Source organism: Danio aesculapii, chromosome 25 (genome assembly GCF_903798145.1).
Source record: "Danio aesculapii chromosome 25, fDanAes4.1, whole genome shotgun sequence".
NCBI classification, from domain to species: Eukaryota; Metazoa; Chordata; class Actinopteri; order Cypriniformes; family Danionidae; genus Danio; species Danio aesculapii.
Window position 1 is genome coordinate 34,017,033 of NC_079459.1, and position 17,548 is coordinate 34,034,580.

The 17,548-nt window shown below is 34.5% G+C and overlaps 1 protein-coding gene across 1 annotated transcript; it reads left to right on the plus strand.

The window, feature by feature from the left end:
- The first annotated feature begins 25 nt into the window (after nucleotides 1–25).
- scamp2 (secretory carrier membrane protein 2) lies at nucleotides 26–16,771 on the plus strand. Its single transcript, XM_056452014.1, has 9 exons — nucleotides 26–174; nucleotides 6,115–6,192; nucleotides 7,638–7,712; nucleotides 7,795–7,909; nucleotides 9,548–9,676; nucleotides 11,975–12,134; nucleotides 13,019–13,120; nucleotides 15,095–15,212; nucleotides 15,850–16,771. Exons 1-9 carry the CDS (start codon nucleotides 118–120, stop codon nucleotides 15,994–15,996), a joined length of 981 nt encoding a protein of 326 aa, XP_056307989.1. The 5' UTR covers nucleotides 26–117; the 3' UTR covers nucleotides 15,997–16,771.
- Nucleotides 16,772–17,548: the final 777 nt, after the last annotated feature.

Sequence of the window (17,548 nt, forward strand, 5' to 3'; positions counted from 1 at the left end):
CACAGCAGCGCATGCGCGTCGCGCTCTCACTACGGAAGTGAAGAGAGGAAACGGCAGCGATCGCAGCTCCGGTGCCGCTCAGTTTGGACTAAATAAAGGCGGATAAAATCCATCACAATGTCGGGATTTGACTCAAACCCGTTCGCAGATCCAGTCGACGTCAATCCCTTCCAGGTGAGACTGGAGCGGGTGGCAGGAGACGCGTTTCTGAGCTCGTTTGAGCTGAAGTTTGAGCTGTTAATTTGGTTTGGGTTCACATGAGCTCGGTTCGGTTGTTGACGTGTCATGGTGGCTATGCTGCTAGTTAAATTAGTTAAGCTGGTCAGTAGTCTCAGGTTAAGCGTGTGTGTTTGGTTTGGTGACTCGCTGAAGGCCTAAGCGCCACTCCTGTTAAGTGTCACAACAGAGGAAAGAGCTGCAACAATAACGTCTGACTAGATCACCTGTGCGCCAAAACCTCGCATTTCATAAGCATAACCAGTATTTTTTGGGAAACACTTATAGTGGACCTGCTTTTTACAAGATGTAAAATAAGTCCCTTTAGTGTGCTTGTGAAGTTTCAGCTCAAAATAACACACCAATAATGTTGTATAACTTTTTGAAACTGACCCTTTTAGCCTTTTTTCCTAATTGTGTGGTGTTTTAGTGATTGTCGCTTTAAATTCAAATGAGACTGTGCTGTTTTTAAAAGTGGGCGGAGTTACAAATGCCTATGTGTCAGGATAGTGGCCGATTCAAAAACAAGACTGTCATATGTTAATGAGTCAGAGATGGTCACTAGTGGGCGGGGCTTCCCCCTCTGATGCCACATACCAAGGGAGTATACCAATAAAGTGTTTCTGCAGAGTTTTTATCAAGTGTGGTTATAAAAAATAAGATTAATACATTTTTTTTACCATTAGCAGCTTGTTGTATTCACAGACTGTTGCTGCACAACTGCGTTTAAACTCCTTATTAAAGTGATTTTTGCGTAATAGCTCCCCTTTAAGATAATAGTCCATTATTCATTTGTTTATTAGCGCGAACTAAATAAACAATCTTATTATTAATACAACAGGTATTAATAATCGTAGTTCAACATTAACTAATGCATTATTAAAATCCCCAGTTGTACAGTCGTTAATGCACTGAGATAGATATATTACTTATACATTTTTATTACGCTAATATAAATAAATATTAACTGGATATTAGATAGATTTGTAATAAAAGTCATTATTATAAAATGATAATGTATAAATTATATTAAGTCAATTATTATTTTATATATATATTATCATAATTGTTATATTAAGTAAATTATATTAAATTGATATTATTATAATTATTATATTATTAAATCAATTAATCTATTTATATTATTATAATTATTATTTTCTGTTAATAAATCAATTATTGTATTATATTTATATTGAAATAATTATTATTTTCTATTATTAAATCAAGTAATATTTATATTATTATAATTATTATATTATCAAAACAATTAATATATTATTATAATAATTTTTCAGTTATTAAATCAATTATTGTATTATAATTTTATTATTTTTATTATTAAATCAATACAATTATTATTATTTGAGATTGGTCAATGCTATTATTTATAGAACTCTATAATGCCCATCGAGCTGCATTTGTTTGAAGGTGAATACAGTAATATTGTGAAATATTAAATGAAAGTATTGAAGCGTAAGCTGCTGAATGTCTCCCACAGACTCGTCTTTTGTGTTTTTACTCATTGTTTTTCTCCTGGTCTGGAGTCTGCTATAGTTTCCATCTGTTTGCTCATCCTGTAATGCAGCAGAAATATTGACTTCTGAATAAAGCAAACATTCCTGTCAGATTCTCCTGCTCTCACTCGAAGCCAAACCCAGCACAAACTCCACAACAATTCACATTTCGAGACACACACACTATTGGGTTTTATCCACAAACAATTAACACATTGTATATCATATTTCAGAGCATGCATCATATTATCTGTTGAGTGTTATTGCCAGAGGAGCAAGGCAGAAATCTTGCTGATAAACTGGATTTTTCTGATAAGACATGAGTAGGTGAAACTTCAGATCTCAGATCAGTTCATCTTGAATTATGTGTCAGTTATTGAGCCAAGAATCAAGCAATAGTTTATGATTGAGATAAACTTAGTTAGTAGTTTAAGACGTTTAATAATAAAGAGTAGAAATTTGTTCTAAAACTAATATTAACATGGTTTATTGTTTAATATATGCATGTCTGCGACTTATTAATCTCTGTGTGATGATGTCACTGCATTGTTATTGAGGCATGTGACTGTAAACCTCATGACACACTCAATGCACATTGTTTCTCTATATGTGAATTAATTAAAAAATATGTAAATATTATATACAGTTTTATAATATATTTTTTATTTTACTTTATTTTATTATCTTATTATATTTTATTTTATTATATAATATTTTTATACATTATATTTTGTTTTTATTTTATTATATTATATTATATTTTTGAAATTATCTTGCAGTTTTACATATTACGTTTTATAATTTAATTTAAAGATGCTAATACTAATAATAATGCTATTACTTTAAAATACTTAATATAAACACTTTATATTAATATACTTTAATATGAAACTTAATATTAAATTATTATATTAAAATAAATAATTAAATAAATAAAATAAATATTACAATATTTTATTATAGTAATTAAACATATTTAAATGTAGTAATTTGTTTCAAACTGCAAAAAAATTTGTTATTTTATAAAAACAATTATTGAACAGGCATCTGATTTACATTTATAATAAAGTCATATATATTTATTATTATTTATATATATATATATATATATATATATATATATATATATATATATATATATATAAAATTTTATTATATTATTTAATATATAATTTCATTATATTATTTTATATATAATTTTATTATATTATTGTATATATAATTTTATTATATTATTGTATATATAATTTTATTATATTATTTTATATATAATTTTATTATATAATTTTATATATAATTTTATTATATTATTTTATATATAATTTCATTATATTATTTTATATATAATTTTATTATATTATTGTATATATAATTTTATTATATTATTTTATATATAATTTTATTATATTATTTTATCATATGTTTTATTATTTAAATTCTCCTGCAGTTTTGCACATTAAAAGTTTCATGATTTAATTTAAACATGCTAGTACTAATATTAATGCTATTATTTTTAAAATACTTTTGAAATATTTTACTATAGTAATTAAAATGATATCGTAATTAAATACATTTTAATGTAGTAATGGAAGTAAAGTAAATTCAAACTGCAAAAAAAAAAAATAAATGTAACTAGAGCTGCACAATTAATCGAAAAAAGATGGCGATCTCGATTCGACCCCCTAGACGATCTTAATCCAGCATTTCTACGATTCTGTCAATCATATTTTCAAGTTCAGGACAGAAGCAAAGGCGGCTGCACGAGTCTTTTCATTGTTTCACACACATTCCTCAGCGACATGAACACCTCCAAATGATGTTAGAAGAGTCACATACTGTATTTATAAGATATAATTTACCTAAAAATGTCATTTCTGTCTTCATATAATGCTGTATTCGCGGCCGGGAAATCACACGTGATGTGAGCTGCTGACTGTGAGCTGTTATCACAGAGAGGGCGGGCCCTACTTAATGATAGACGCGTCTACTTTAGTGAACAGAACCTGCATAGGCTGTGAGTAACAGCTAATACAGTTGTAAATAATATTCAGTTTGTGGCACTGAGTGATCGTTTGAGAGTCGTGCGCGAAGTATGAACAGCAATTAGCAGTGAAAATGAAACCGAAAGCGTGCACATTATTTAAATAATCATATCGCATTTTGGAGTTAGGATTATGGCAAGCATTTGATATGTTTTTCTTTCATAGCGAACACACAGTTGTGCATGAAAATAAATGTTTACAGCGTCAGTAGAACTACTCTAGCCTATATAATGTTGATTTTACCAGTGAATTAAATGGTCTAATAATGTTGTTAATGACAGATTGCAAGCATAGGCCTATATCTCAAACATAACTCAACATCAGAATTATTATAAGTAGAATAGAATTATTTATAGAAACCAGTAGAGCTACACATAATATTATTATTGTTGTTTTACCATATGTTTGAGAAAAAACAATAATAATTGCAGATTAACCTTTATTTTACATCTACAGAATTGTGAGAAAATCCTGATCTTTATTTGAAGCAAAAAAAACTGCGATTTTCATTTTAGCCTGAATCGTGCCGCTCTAATTTGAACAGGTATCTACTTTACATCTATAATAAATTATATATAATATAATAAAGTATATATTTATTTATTTTTTCTTTTTGCCCTTTGAAAAAAAATGGCAGTACAATTATATTAAGTTAAAATACTGACATGGCTTCACGTTTAATATTATAAACAATATAAATTATTAGGTATTTAAGTACAAAAATAAATTATATGTATGAAATCTTTTTTTTTTTACCTCAAATTTTATTTATTTAACTTTTTCTGAATTTTTGCAGTCAAAAGTTGAAACTATTTACAGTGAATTTCTCGTATTTTGTGTGAGTGCATGCATGTGTGTGTGAGTGAATGTGTGTGTTTGAGTGTGTGTGTGTGTGTTGAATGAGTAAGCCTGCATGTGGGAAGAACTGCAGGTGTGTTTGTCGTAGACAGAAACAATTATTGCATATTCATAGTTGCTCATGTCACTCATTTCAGTACTTCTCTCTGTTCATAACAAGAAAACAGGCTTTTCTGATGAGGACGTGTGTTAAATGCTCTGAATAACGTCTGTTTGTTGCTCTGGATAAAGGAAGTTTCGCGTCTGTCATCTTTTATGAGCGTCTCTTCAGCACAATACAGCAGATTGACATTAATAATCAGAGTTTCCTACATGCACTTTGGACATGATCATGCTGTACTTCTCATTTGCCTTTATTGAAGAATAACTCGGTGGCCTGAACACCAGCTTTTGCATGTGCAAACAGTGCTTGTGTTTTCCTCATAACGACATGCTGAAGTATATTAACACTGTGCTGATCTGTGTGAGAAATCTTGAGGAGTGTGTGAATCAATCAGTGCTGATTTCAGAGGTTTGCTTCCTCATTGTGTCCACAGAGGTGTTGGTTGTTGCATATCAATCTGTCTGTGATGATGATGACGATGATGATGTCACTGTATTGTAAAGGAGCCATGTGACTCAATAAACACTAGTGACGCTCTCGTTTATCGCATTGTTCAGTCAGGCTTAGTGCATGATATAATAATGCATGAATAATTTATATATGTTTATTACGATGACATTTAACTAAAAAAACATCGATTTTAAAAAGATTTGAAAGATCATCAAAACAAATTGTAAGAATAATCTTAATTTGTAGCTTATTTATAGCAGTAATCATCATATTTCATTATTAAAATGATAATTGTTCAAATGTGTTTAATGTCTGATGGCAACACGGTGGCTCAGTGGTTAGCACTGTTGCCTCACAGCAAGAAGGTCGCTGGTTTGAGCCTCGGCTGGGTCAGTTGGCATTTCTGTGTGGAGTTTGCATGTTCTCCTCGTGTTGGCGTGGGTTTGCTCCGGGTGCTCCGGTTTGCCCCACAGTCCAAACACATGCGCCATAGGTGAATTAAATAGGCTAAATTGGCCGTAGTGTATTAGTGTGTGTGTGAATGTGAGAGTGTATGGGTGTTTCCCAGTGCTGGGTTGCAGCTGGAAGGGCATCTGCTACATAAAACATATGCTGGATAAGTTGGCAGTTTATTCCGCTGTGGCGACCCCTGATGAATTAAGGGATTAGGCTGAAGGAAAATGAATGAATGTTATCATTAATAGTAATAATCATCACTTTTAGTATTTAATGTTATAAATATGCTATAAAAGTATTTTGTGAAACATTTTTTGCTTTTGTAAATAACTGTAAAATTGGTTTAATATACAGCCTTTAGTGTCCAAAAAGTCAGGATAATAATGGATATATTATTATTATTATTATTATTATTATTATTATTATTATTATTATTATTAATAAATAATCTAATGTTGTGTTTTGTCCTCAGGATCCGTCTGTCACTCAGGTGACAAACTCTGGAGTGGATCACATTGAAAGCTTCAGTCCGTTTCCGGATGGGAATCAGGTGAGTCTGAAGCACATACAGTGCATCCAGAAAGTATTCATAGCGCTTCACTTTTCCCCCACAGTTTTTATGTTACAGCCTTATTCCAAAATGGATTCAATTCATTTACTTCTTCAAAATTCTACACACAATACCCCATAATAAGCACTCTGAAGCAGGTTTTGATTCAGGATGTCTCTGTACATTGCTGCATTCATCTTTCCCTCTATCCTGACTAGTCTTCTAGAAAAACATCCCCACAGCATGATGCTGCCGCCACCATGCTTAACTGTAGGATGGGTATTAGCCTGGCGATGAGCGCTGCCTGGTTTTCTCCAAACGTAACGGCTGGCATTCACTACAAAGAGTTCAATTTGAGTCTCATCAGACCAGAGAGTTTAGTTTCTGATGGTCTGAGAGTCCTTCAGATGCCTTTTGGCAAATTCCAGGCGGGGAGTGGCTTCAGTCTGGCCACTCTACCATACAGGCCTGATTGGTGAATTGCTGCACAGATGGTTGTCCTTCTTTCAGGCTCTCCTCTCTCCACAGAAGAACGCTGGAGCTTAGACAGAGTTAGACCATCGGGTTATTGATCACCTCCCTGACTAAGGCCTTTCTCTCCCGATCTCTCAGCTTAGATGGCCGGCCAGCTCTAGAAAGAGTTCTGGTGGTTCCATCTTCCACTTATGGATGATGGAGACCTCTGTGCTCATTGGAACTTTCAGAGCAGCAGAAATGTTTCTGTAACCTTCCCCAGACCTGTGCCTCGACACAATCCTGTCTCGGAGGTCTACAGACAATTCCTTTGTCTTCATGCTTGGTTTGTGCTTTGACATGCACTGTCAACCCTGGGAGCTTATATAGACAGGTGTATGCCTTTTCAAATCATGTTCAATCAACAGAATTGACCACAGGTGAACTCCAATGAAGCTGCTGAAACATCTCAAGAATGATCAGTGGAAACAGAATGTACCCGAGCTCAATTTAGAGCTTCACGACAAAGGCTGTGAATACTGATGTACATGATCTTTCAGCTTTTTTATTTTTGATAAATTTTTAACAATTTCATAAACTCTTTTTTCACATTGTCATTATGGGGGATTGTGGGTAGAATTTTGAGGAAATAAATGAATTTAATCCATTTTGGAATAAGGCTGTAACAAAAAAAAATGTGGAAAAATGTAGAAAAAGTGAAGCGCTATCAATACTTTCCGAATGCACTGTATATAAGAGTATTGCAGATGGTCTGGATCCATGTAGTAGCACTAGAAAACATTGCATTAAATAATAATAATTAATTTGAGTGTATTATCATTTTGTAGTCATATTGACAGATATATATATATATATATATATATATAACTATATATATATAACAGCTATATAATGAAAAATACTATTTTAATATGAGTAATAATGAAATGAATTCAAATGTCAGTAATTGTGATTGATTTTTTTCCCATCAGGGATCCACTACTCCAGCATTCAGCACTCCGACTCAACCCGCTGTCCTGCAGCCGTCAGTCGAGCCCAGTCCACAGGTCAGCGTCAAACAACACACTGTCATTGAGTATCTGTAAGCGGTTTTAATGTGTGTGTGTGTGTGTGTGTGTGTATGTGCAGGCCACAGCTGCAGCTGCGCAGGCCAGTCTGATCAAACAACAGGAGGAGCTGGAGAGAAAAGCAGCAGAGCTGGAGAGAAGAGAACAAGAACTGCAGAGCAGAGGAGTGCCCACAGGTACACACACACACACACACATGGCTGAAGAGAACAGAACAAGAACTGTAGAGCTCACTGATACACATACACACTAATGTGAATATATGCACAAACGCATACCAATACACATGCATGCACAAACACACACTCACTAATAGTCATGCATGCACAAAGATACACACACTAATAAAACATGTGCACACACATATGCATATACACATGCACATACACATAAAAATGCATACATGCACAAACTCATACATACACACGCACAATTATACATGCATGCACAAACGCACACACACTAATACAGATGCATGAACTCATACACACGCAAATACACATGTATCACAAATACAAATGCACATACACTAATACACATGCACACACACACACATGTACATGGATGCACAATCACACATAGATATATATGCATGCACAAACACACTCACACACACTAAAAGACATGCATGCACAAACTCATACACATGCATGTACACACACTAATACAGATGCACAGACATACACACAAATACACATGTATGCACAAATACACACACCCTAATACATATGCACACACACACACACACACACACTAATAAATATGCATGCACAAACTCATACACACACACAAATACACATGTATGCACAAATACACACAAACACACACACACATACTAATAAACATGCATGCACAAACTCATACACACACAAATACACATGCATGCACAAATGCACACACACAAACTTATACACACACAAATACACATGTATGCACAAATGCACACACACAAACTTATACACGCACAAATACACACACACACACACACACACACACACACACACACACACACACACACACACACACACACACACACACACACACACACACACACACACACACTAATAAATATGCATGCACAAACTCATACACACACACAAATACACATGTATGCACAAATACACACACACACACACACACACACACACAGACTAATACACATGCATGCACAAAAACACACACACACATGCATGCACAAACACACACATACGTTAATACTCACCCAAACCCACACTAATACACATTTGTGCACAAATACACTCACACATGCATGCTCATGAAAACACTCTAAAACACATGCGCACACACCTCATGCATACACATATGCATGCACAAACTAATAGACATGCACACACACACACACACACACACACACACACGCACACACACACACACACACACACACTAATACAGATGCAGTCATACAAATACACACATATGCACAAATGCACACACGCTAATACATATGCACACACACACACATACACACACACACACTAATACAGATGCACGAACTTACACACACAAATACACATGTATGCACAAAAACACATGCATGCACAAACACACATACACATATATGCATGCACAAATGCACACACACACACACACTCACTAATAGACATGCATACCCAAACGTACAGTTACAGCAGGCCTGTACGCCCAGAATTCAAGTTCCACCTGGGCCACTTCTTGCAGGACCGGCCTATTTTCTAGTTGCTATAAGTATGTGGTGTGAAAGCCATATATTTGTTGTTACTGGCTGACATGTTGTAGCTGAGGATTGTGGGAAATGCGTGTGTGGTTCTCCTCAGGCAAACAGAACAACTGGCCTCCCCTGCCCAAGCGTTTTCCCATCCAGCCGTGCTTCTACCAGGACTTCTCTGAGGAGATCCCACAGGAGCACCAGCGCCTCTGCAAGATGATCTACTACCTGTGGATGTGTGAGTGTACAGGCCCAGACACACATCATGAGCGCACACACTTTCATTTACTAGCACGTATCATCAGTCTTATTCTGAACGATTCGCCCAGGCCTGTTGTTTCAGCTGGAAAATTGTATATACCAAATCTAAAATAGATCAAACAAATATGAACTTTTCACCCAATTAATTCTCATTTTATTTTCTTATTAAATGAATATTAAATATAACAAGTTATTTTTGTATTATTTACATGCTAATTAAGTTTTTAATAATTATATTTGTATTTTAGTTTTCATTTGTTTGTAAAATATTTCTGTTTAGCTTTATTTTATTTTTATTTCATTTGCATATTATTGTGTATTATTTCTGCTTCTTTTAGATTTCCGTTTATTGTTTTTAGTATAACTATAACTAACAAAGAAATATTGATGTAAACATATTTGATATGTATATATGTGTGTATATAAAACAATATCATATTGATAAAGATACCTGTAAGATAACTGTAGTTCTGCCGAGCGACTAAAAAGTCATCAGCATGATGGGAAAAAACTGTATGTTTCTAGTCAAACCATTCTTCTGCAATCTTATACCAAAACAGAAATAAGGGCAGTATTAATAGCTAAAAATGTGGGAGAGCGTTGATATTATATGATTGTATTGTATTGAAATATGGAGCAATTATATGTTGACGTTAAATCAAAAGTAATTCACAAATACTTGATAATGAGATGATTTAATGACAATAATTCTCTATGGTTACAATTGAATTAGTTACAAATAACTATAAAATGATAAAATATGAAATGATAAAAACATGATAATAATTGTACCCAGCTTAAATGTAAAATAAAGTTACCAGAGGTAGAAGTAGAGACAGGGGGAGGGAGAGAGCAGGTAGGCCTCAAAGAAAGCCTAAGAGCAGTAGAGCCAGAGAAGATAGCCTCCAGATCAGGAGAGGAGCAGAGCAGGAAAGCAAAGAGAAGAGAAACAGCAGACCAGGAAAAGAGACAGAGCAAAGTTTCCCAGCGATTTTGTCTCTTTTTTGACCATGTGACCGAAGCACAAATACTAAGACATTCAACCTGACTAATCAATATGTGACCACATCGTAAAACCCCCAAAGTCCACACACCAGGCCCTGATCTTAGTAGTATCTGCCTTTGGATGTGCCAAAACGTTCTTCAGTTAAACAAAGAGAAAACTGAAGTGATTGTGTTTGGGAACAGAGATGAGGTTCTCAAGGTGAATGCGTATCTTGGCTCTAAGGGTCAAACAACAAAAAATAAGGTCAAGAATCTTGGTGTGACTGACATGACTACTGAAACTCAGATCTGACTCCAAAGCATTTAGTGAATCAGCATACTATCATCTCAAAAACATTGCAAGAATTAGATGCTTTGTTTCCAGTGAAGTCTTAGAGAAACTTGTTCATGCTTTTATCAGCAGCAGGGTGGATTACTGTAACGGCCTCCTCACGGGCCTTCCCAAAAAGACAGTCAGACAGTTACAGCTCATCCAGACTGCTGCAGCCAGAATTCTGACCAGAACCAGGAAATCAGAGCACATCACACCTGTCCTCATGTCTTTACACTGGCTCCCAGTTACATTCAGAATAGATTTTAAAGTATTATTACTGCTCTGTAAATCACTAAATGGCCTAGGAGCTCAATACATTATAGATATGCTCACTGAATACAAACCTAACAGATCACTCAGATCTTTAGGATCAAATAAACTAGAAATTCCAAGAGTTCAGTCAAAGCAGGGTGAATCGGCTTTCAGCTACTAACAGCGCCCCTCACTGCTGGAATCAGCTTCCAGAAATGATCAGATGTGCTCCAACATTAGGCACGTTCAAATCAAGACTGAACACACATCTGTTTAGCTGTGCCTTTACTGAATAAGCACTGTGCTACGGCCGACAGATCACACTATTAAGTCTTTCTTTTCTTTTTTAAATTCTTTTATAACCTGCTTTAACACATTTTAATCTGTTTTGAATAACTTTGTTTTTTTATTTATTTAATTTTTCTAATACTTGTCTTTTTTATTCTTGTTTGTGTAAAGCACTTTGAATTGCCACTGTGTATGAAATGTGCTATAGATAAACTTGCCTTGCCTTTGGAGAAAAAGACATGTTTTGCCATATAAACAAAAGCATATGATCATTTTCATTCCTACAGTTTACATGTTTAATATAGCTTAATTCCATTTTTCAGATATACACAAATGTTTTTAACACAAAAATGATACTAATAAAAATATTTTCATATAATAATAATATTTCATTTATGTTTGTGTGTGTGTGCGCAGGGGAGTGTGTGACGCTGTTTCTGAATGTTCTGGCGTGTCTGGCTGATTTCACCACTAACTCAGAGGCAGGCGTTGACTTCGGCCTCTCCATCCTCTGGTTCATCCTCTTCGCTCCCTGCTCCTTCCTCTGCTGGTTTAGGCCTGTCTATAAAGCCTTCAGGTCAGTCGTATTTATTTATTTATAAAATATTTATATACAACAAAATTATGTCTAAATAATATATGTGAATGTTTTTTTAAAGTATACACATTTATGTGTGTGTGTATTTATATGTACATTATTAATATCTCCAGTACAGAAATATATATGCAAATGCAAGCTATTATTTTGTATGCGATTAGTAGGCCCACACGGAATCTGAGCGCGCACATTTCCGCAGATTTTAGCCCTTCATTTTTCTGTTTATTTACTTGTGTAAATGTGTGTAAATTTATATTTATTCAGCTTTTAAATTCATTTCAGTAATATTATTGACTAATATGGAAATATTCATATGATTTATTTACAATACACTTGTATTGTTTAATATTTGTTACTTATATTACTTTAATACTTGTATTATAGTAATATATTGTCTTTTATTAGATAGAATATATATGAAAGACTTGCTTTGTTTACCAAATAAAGTGGATTTAATTGGATTTGCATAGTAAACATTAAATAAAAAGGTATTATTTTTTATTTAACATATTAGGTTTATAGTTATGATACTCCCAAAATCATTCTGCATAAATCCATATATTTTTAACAAAATTCTGTGCTCAAATATCACCATGTCTGCAGAATCTGTCTGGCCCTTGCGACTAGTCATCCCTAATCATTTAATTGCACTAAAACTCCATCATCAAAATGTTATATTCAAAACAAAGTGAATAGCTGTAATAATGAAATAAAGCTACAGCGGTTTCCCTGCTTTTATTGCTGGTCATTTTAATTTTGTGCCAACTTTGGATGGAAACAATTAATAAATATATTAAGAACAAACTGTTTTTAGCCTGTGCATTGATATTTGATCAGTGTTGTGTATGTACTTCTTTCTCCAGGTCTGACAGCTCCTTCAATTTCTTCTTCTTCTTCTTCGTTTTCTTCGCTCAAATCGTCGTTTCCGTGATCCAGGCTGTGGGGATTCCCAAATGGGGAAACAGGTGAGAATAAAGACAGAAATCAGCCTGTTTTTCCTCATCTCTGCACACCTACAGCTCCACTCGTGTAACACTTCACATTGCAAACTGCATCCCAATTCACATACTATCCATCCACTACACAAAATACTATAGTATAATGTTTTTACATTACTGTGAGGGTTGAGGTTTGGGTAGACGCTAATATAATACAATTAATGGGTAATTTAATAAATAATATGAGTAATACTATAGTATAATGACTGTTTTTACATTACTGTGAGGGTTGAGGTTTGAGTAGATGCTAATATAATACAATTAATGGGTAATTTAATAAATAATATGAGTAATACTATAGTATAATGACTGTTTTTACATTACTGTGAGGGTTGAGGTTTGAGTAGATGCTAATATAATACAATTAATGGGTAATTTAATAAATAATATGAGTAATACTATAGTATAATGACTGTTTTTACATTACTGTGAGGGTTGAGGTTTGGGTAGACGCTAATATAATACAATTAATGGGTAATTTAATAAATAATATGAATAATACTATAGTATAATGACTGTTTTTACATTACTGTGAGGGTTGAGGTTTGAGTAGATGCTAATATAATACAATTAATGAGTAATTTAATAAATAATATGAGTAATACTATAGTATAATGACTGTTTTTACAGTACTGTTAGAGTTTATTGGGTAATTTAATAATGTAAATAATTCTGGTCAACATCCGGCCACAGCTGTATCCTTTCTAGCTACAACCAGACTGAGTGTTTGGAAGGATACGGGAGGATTAGTGTGTTTGTCTTCTTCTTCTCCTTCAGATGTTTTTCTCTTCCTGTCTCTCCGAGCGTCTCTTCCTGCACTAACGGTTTTCTGCCGCTGGACTTCCTGTAAAACTCTTGCTTCCTGTCTGCAGTTTGTTGCTCTTCTTCAAACTCTCCCTCATGTAAAAGTGCTTTCTCTGTACTCCGACATTAATTTTCCGCTCAGATCAGTGTCGTGTGCCTGCAGAAATCGACATGATTTATTTTAAACAAGTTTTAATTTGCAACTATATTTATTTTCTTGCTTAATTAAAACAATACTTTAGTTACAGATTGTTTAATACTATAATGTGGTGTTTATTATACAGTTTAATATACAGTTGAAGTCAGAATTATTTCCCAAATGATGTTTAACAGAGCAAGGACATTTTCACAGCATGTCTGATAATATCTTTTCTTTTTATTTCGGCTAGAATAAAAGCAGTTTTTTTATAAACCATTTCAATATTATTAGTTCCTTTAAGCAATATTTTTGTTTGATAGTCTACAGAACAAACCATCATTATACAATAACTTGCCTAATTACCCTAACCTGCCTAGTTAACCTAATTACCCTAGTTAAGCCTTTACATGTCACTTTTAGCTGTATAGAAGTGTATTGAAGAATATCTAGTCTAATATTATTTACTGTCATCATGACAAAGATAAAATAAATCAGTGATTAGAGATGAGTTATTAAAACTATTATGATTAAAAATGTGTTGGAGAAATCTGCTCTCCGTTAAACAGAAATTGGGGAAAAAAAATAAACAGGGGGGCTAATAATTCTGACTTCACCTGTATGTGTATTTGTGCTTTAGAAATTGCATATAACAAATCTATTTTACACTGTAACAAACGATAAACAAAAACAGTTCATTTATTAATGCACTTATTTTTTTTGTTTACAATTTTGTTCAAAATAAAGCAATTTAGTGTGTTGTTTAATCTAAAATTGACCATAACACAGTGAAATATTAATTCAGCATAAAATCTTTGACATGTAGAGTTGTTATATAATCATATTAAATTATAGGAATGATTCATCTGTATCTTGAATGACATTTAAACAAAACCACTAAATATATGATATGCAAAGTAAGCATCTAATTAACGGTTTATGTATGTTAGAAGCTACAAAGAGAATATTCCTGCTGTAATTGATGTTTGCTTTGTTTGCAGCGGCTGGATTTCCGCCATAGCAGTGATCGGCTCTAATAAAGCAGTGGGAGCCATTATGATGGTGGTTGCGGCCTTCTTTACAGCCGCTGCGGCGCTCTCGGTGGTTTTACTCAAAATGGTAAGCGTCCCGAGACCTTTGCAAAAAAAAGATAATTTATATATATATATATACAGTAAAAAAGTTTAATCATACAGTCATATAATTTTACTCATACACTTAATACTTTTATTTAATAGTCAAATTTATTAGTTTCATATATTGGTGTTCCTCAAGGCTTTGTATTAGGCCTGTTTTAATTCTCCAGCCATTTAATTTCACTCATACAGTTATTAGTTTCATTTAATAGTCTTGTTTATTAATGATGTTCCTCAAGGCTCTGTATAAAGCTGCGGTCACACTGGGCTTTGTGGGTGCGAAATTCTGTCGTGCGGCGCTGCGAAAAGGGGCGGGATTAAACAAGATGATTAGACATTATTAGTGAGCGATTGCTCTATGTTTTAAATTTCTGTCCAGAGAGGTCCTGTTTTGTCCTCGATGGTCTCACACAGTCAAGCGATGCGATTTCGCCGGTCAGAGTTCACCAAGCTTGAGCTTTGCACCGCAGCGAACTGCGAAACTTAACGCATGACCCTGCCTTTCCGCTCTGATGCATTCGCGTGTGTATGAATGGAAGATTATAGGAGTAAAAGCCCAGTGTGAGCGCAGCTTTAGGCCTGTTTTAATTCACAAAAATCACTGCTGTGATTGTTTCCAGGTTCATTCACACTACCGCCGCACCGGGGCCAGTTTCCAGAAAGCGCAGCAGGAGTTTTCTCAGGGCGTCCTGACAAACCGCACTTTCCAGAGTGCAGCCGCTAGCGCCGCCACCACGGCTGCCCAGAGCTCACTGCAGAGGAACTAGAACCACAAAAACAGCACCAGAACACACGTCTCCTTCCCAGAATCCTCTGCTCATCGGCCTGCCGCTCCAAAACCCAGCTACGGCCCTGAAACTCCATTGGGTCGCAGTACGGACTGCAGAGGCACTACTTTCATGGTTATTTGGGGTTTTTGAAAGCGAAGGTATGAAGCGTAAATGTTTGTATATTGGTGTGTGCGCAGGAGTAGTCCTCAACATCAGTTGTGCTGTAAATATATATAAAGTAATTTAACATTTCCCAGTCATGCAAAGTGGTACTCAAGTGTCCTTAAATTAAAATGATCATGAAGGAGCTCATCTGTTAAAGCTTTAATCTTAACATTTTACTAAAGATTTCTAGATGTAAATAATGTTCTCTAGGGAATGTGCCACGTGCTCTCATTGCTGATATTTGATTTGCTGAAACGTTTGCACTTTGTGCCAAACATAATGACATGCATCATGGGAAGCGGTAAGCGTTTATTGTCTTCATCGTAAGACTGAAGGTTAGGGTTTATTTTTTACATTGGGATTAATTCCTGCTGCATCGTCTAGTGATTGTGTACAAGCTTGTTTTTTAGGTAGCTGATTATAAACAGTCAAATCAAATCAGTTTGACATGTACTTAAATTAAATGACTGTTTTTAAAGCCTTTTGAAACAAAACGCTCCTGAAATGTTGCTATAAAATCCCACTTAGAGACGGCTTCATGTTATCAGATTAGATTTGAAGATGTTTTTCAAGGTATTTTTTGAACTAATTAAATTTTTCTGATGAACATTTTTGTCTGACTGATTTATTAGATGAGCATGTTACCAAACCTTTTACATCACATGATCATATTAAAAAGCACAAGACACTTCAGCTACCATTAGATGGCTAGAAAATCTGACGTTTTACTAAATTAAGCACTGCTTCAATACCACAACTAAACTGTCACATTTATTCATTAAGATTAATGGCTGATTTATATGTGACCCAGGACACAAGCCTTGTGCGTAGTCGTGCATTTATATTTCTGCATCGTGATGGGCAAAGCGAGGCTTCATGAAACTGAAACAGTCGAAGCATGTGTCAAAGCTTTGAAACCCGTTTCTACAGTGACATCTAGTGGTCACTTTTGTGTATTGCTCAGGAACAGCTTCAGCAAGCAAACAAGTAAACAAATTGAGGTATTAAACTCCACGTTGTTGAGTTGAGCTAACAAGTGATTTAGTGGACCAATGAGAGTTCCTGACTAGCCTGCGGAGATTATGGTTTCGAATCCAGGCTAATGCATTTATAAAACTGAGTTTTACCATCAGTCTAACATCTGAATAAATACTTTGTGAATAAAAATATCTTGTTTTGGTCATAAAGTAACTAATAAAACACATCATGTCATAATTTATGAGTGATTGTAGAGTCAGGGTTTGAACTCGGACCATTTGCAGCGCAGTTACTCTGTGTACATGCACGGTCCACTAGCCTACACCAGCAGGATTTTTTTTTTTTACTCAGATCCTGTCAGTCAAACGCAGATTCACCAGGTCTCGAAACGCTTCTGAAATGGCCG